General features: G+C 49.2%; 1 protein-coding gene across 1 annotated transcript; it reads left to right on the top strand.

Moving 5' to 3' along the window:
- Positions 1–12: 12 nt before the first annotated feature.
- PUNSTDRAFT_139603 (uncharacterized protein) lies at positions 13–2,519 on the top strand (the record flags this gene model as incomplete). The annotated part of the gene is made up of 2 exons (XM_007389329.1): positions 13–2,438; positions 2,495–2,519. Coding segments are annotated over 2 exons (2,451 nt in total), but the record flags the coding sequence as incomplete, so codon positions are not given.
- Positions 2,520–3,963: the final 1,444 nt, after the last annotated feature.

A 3,963-nucleotide genomic window follows, 5' to 3' on the forward strand; every position in this document is an offset into this window, starting at 1 on the left:
AGAGGTCTAGGGCACTCGAAGGAGCGAAGAACTTTCATCCGTGGAGTCCCTAGTGACGAGCTCGATTCAGACGAGCAAGACGCCGCAATCCAGTATTGGAAGGATCGCAAACAATCCGAGAACGAGCGCGTAAAAGTCGAGACTCCCGATAGCTTCGCCAGAGAAATTAAAGATGCCACCGATTCACGAGAAATCTTCATCGCAGAAAAGAACCGTGAGGTGATCGAGGCGAAGACGGCCTTACGCAAAGCCGAACTAGAGATGGAAGAATACAAACGCCGTTATCTCCAAATGATGGCTAGGACTGAGGATCTTTCATCAAACATCGAAGAGTCCATCGAGACCGATGACGACAAGGGCGCTCATGGAAGAGGCGGTGCCGATAGATCGGCATTGCTCCGGCAAGGGGCGGCAGCCTCTGCCGCGTCACAGCAACTCCGCTTTAGGACGCCTGATTACCCTTTTAAGAAGGAGCTTTTCAACTCCGCTCCTACGCATACTGTCCACTCGGCCAGTGCTGCTGTGCCCGCATCAGTGAATCAAGTACCTATCGGTCTTCGACCATCTCAGAACGTGCCTGCTTCTAGTACGTTAGGTAGAACTATTCAACGTCGGCTTGCAAACCTTCGAGAAGCAACGAATGAGCTCGAAAGAGGCAGCGCAAAGGGGAAATCACCCCCGCGATCGGTGATTAAGCCCCAACCTCCGTCCGAATATGACGGAAAGAATAGCCTTGACGTATTCCAACGTTTCGTTGAAGAAGCCTGCGAGTATCTCATCGAGGGACAAGTAACCTCGAAATGGCACGTCCAGAAACTACGCCGCTATCTTACCAAGGAGGCAGAGAAATTCTATAAGCAAAGCGTAAAAATCCCCGAGGATTGGACTATTGAAGAGTTTTTCTTGGACTTATTCAACCATTGCTTCGACGATGGCTTTATGGGGCAAGTACGCCGCAAATTCAATACTTGGGTTCAAAAGGAGTCCACTGTAAAATCCTTCGCATCCACGCTCGAAGGACTTCGAGAAGACTTAGGAGAAGAGATTAGCGACTTCAGGATGAACCAACGACTTTGGGAAGGCTTGAGGGACGAAATCACAGAATGTCTTTATCATTACGGACTTCACCCGGACTACAGCTCATACGAAGTAACCCTCGCGTCGGCAATTCAGGCCGAGCGAGCCGTGAACAATACGTTACATAGAAGCTCTAGCTTCTCTAGCCCTACGAGCAATACGTCGGTCCCTAAAGCAAGGAAAGGACGATCCACGAAAGTATCTGTGAACACACCTAAGGTCACCATCAATGAAACAAAGGCAACGCCTTCGCCTAAGTTTGTAAAGAGGCAACCAAGGAAAGATACCCCGAAGATGTCTGAAGAGGAACGTCAGCGCCATATCGATAATGGTTTATGCTGGAATTGTTCGCAGGCTGGGCACCTTGGTCGGAACTGTCCTGAACGACAGAAAACGAAAGGTGCCACGAATAAACCACCGGGTAAAACCAGCTACGCAGTCCGGTTACCATTGGTAGAGGACGAATCCGTCGAGGAAGAGGACGAACCTGTCGAGGAAGAGGACGATCCCGTCGAAATTATCGATGAGCTTCGAGCACACATGATGAATGTTGTATACGAATCGGATACCGATAGCTCGGAGGGTTCGGATACTGAAGTCGAAGAGTCGGATCGGTCAAGCACGCTATCAGAGCTTGTAGCGATCTATGGAAACCACGGCTTGATATTTCAGAATGGCTTAGATTATTGGGGAAACCCACCTGACACCGAGATACGTCCCGTCGAACCACGGAAACCTTGGGACCACGCTGCCCGAGCCGAACAATTATGGCACGATCTCGATTATCTTCGCACTCGAGGAATCATCGGTACTGTAATACATTCCCGTGAGATGTACAAGCGGTTACATAACGAGGATCACCTTCAATGTCCCGAAGAAGTGCTCAACCATGAAATGGAAAAGGAACCCGTGTTCAAAGACCGCTTCGGTGACCCTGTACAAGAAAGAATCGAACGACAGATGATATTTGGGATATCGCGACTCCCTCACCTATGGCAGACCTGGCAGAACGAGCCGCTCGTAGCTTCATGCATGACAACCACGAAGAATGACGAAGTCGTCTGGCTCATAAATGACCCACTCTTGAGTCGACTCGTCTTCATGCCGATGCTGCACATAGGCAGACAGAATTTCGACTTTGTCGGCTGGTACCAGAAACGAACAATCGAGTTTGTAGACCTGTCACATAAATATGAGAAAGGCGAGCTAGATCACGAAGACATCGATTATTACATGGAATGGAATGAAAACCAAACCGCTACTCACCTGGAGGAGACTGAGATTATGGATGGACCTACGGGTTCCGACCACAGCTCGTCTACCTCGAGCTCGGGAGGCGCAGAGGATAATCAACCGTTCCCGTGTGTCGAGGAAACGGAGGGCGACTCTGTTATTGAGCATCAGCACCAAGGTGCAGACAATCAGGCAACTACCATACCTGACGTCGAATCAACGGCGACAAATCCAAGTTCGACAGGTTATGCCGATAGTTGGTGGGTACATGCCCGACAAATACCTGAGAAATTCCCTCGTGCAAAGATCGAATCAGTGACCGATAATACAGACTGGAAACTCACAGAATATTCGGAAACTCTCCCCAGCCTGCATGATCACTATTCAGTGTATAGAGAAGACATCAGTTCAACGGATGAGACAGTGTCTTCGGACCTTAGTTCGGAGGGCGAAGGGGTATCAAATTTGGAACCAACGCCCGAACACATGAAAAACAACGATAGCGTACCTATTGGAGAACTAGATGACGACTTCACAATACGTCCACGATCCGTCAAATTAGTAGATGAATTCTGCGTAAAAGGCATTATCGACCCTCACACATGGAGGGAGTGCAACTCAGTCAAATACAGCATTTGTGCTGCGAGAACCAAACAAGCTCCGGAAGGAAGCTTTCCGTCACTCCAACGAAATGCGGCTCGCGCCAAGATTACTGGCAGAAGTATTCCAAAGCCGCTCGTTATCATAGTACAAGTCAATGGACACGAGTGCCGGGCTCTACTGGACTCAGGATCGCTAGGCGATTTTATGTCCACCACGCTGGCTGAGCAACTCAAAGTTCAACGAACGCCGCTACAGACCCAAATCACGGTACAACTAGCCGCGCAAGGATCAAAGACTAAAGTGAATTATAGCACTACAGTCGAACTAGGCTATGCAAACGTCAAGTGTCAGAGAACCTTTGATATCATGAACGTCGACGGCTACGATCTGATTCTAGGAACCCCTTTCATATGGCAACACAAGATATTAATCGGGCTGAACCCCTCTCGCATCCTAATTGGCTCTGACAACCCTGTGGAACTCCGAGTTGGTGAAGACGTAGGTGTCCTAGCCTCTCGGGCTGTCCGCCTTGAAGAGCAGTCCCTTAACGAGGTACGAGCGAAACTACATGAATATGCGCAACCTTTGTATCAGAAGGCCAGCGAAACTGAATTACCACCTCTTCGCCGCGTCAATCATCGGATTCCTATCAAGGATACAAACAAGCGATACCCTTTCAGACAATCAAAGTGCCCTGAAGGATTTCGTGAGTTATGGAACATCAAAAGAGATATATTTCTAAAGTCCGGACGATGGCAGTTCGCAAACGGAATCAATGCTGCCCCTCTCATGTTTTTGCGAAAACCCACGGGAGGAATGAGAAACACGGTCGATCTACGAGCAAGGAACGACAACACAGAGAAAATTGCTTCCCCGCTACCTGATCAAGATGGAATTAGGCGCCGCGTTGCCCGTAGCAAGTATTTCACGGCTATGGATCTGGAGGGCGCGTACGAACAAGTACGCGTTGAGCCTGAGGATGTAAAACATACCCTCATGGCTACACCCGACGGAACCATGATCAGTTTAGTACTACAGCAAGGCGATTGT

The sequence above is a fragment of the Punctularia strigosozonata genome (assembly GCF_000264995.1).
Source record: "Punctularia strigosozonata HHB-11173 SS5 unplaced genomic scaffold PUNSTscaffold_55, whole genome shotgun sequence".
Taxonomy (NCBI): domain Eukaryota; kingdom Fungi; phylum Basidiomycota; class Agaricomycetes; order Corticiales; family Punctulariaceae; genus Punctularia; species Punctularia strigosozonata.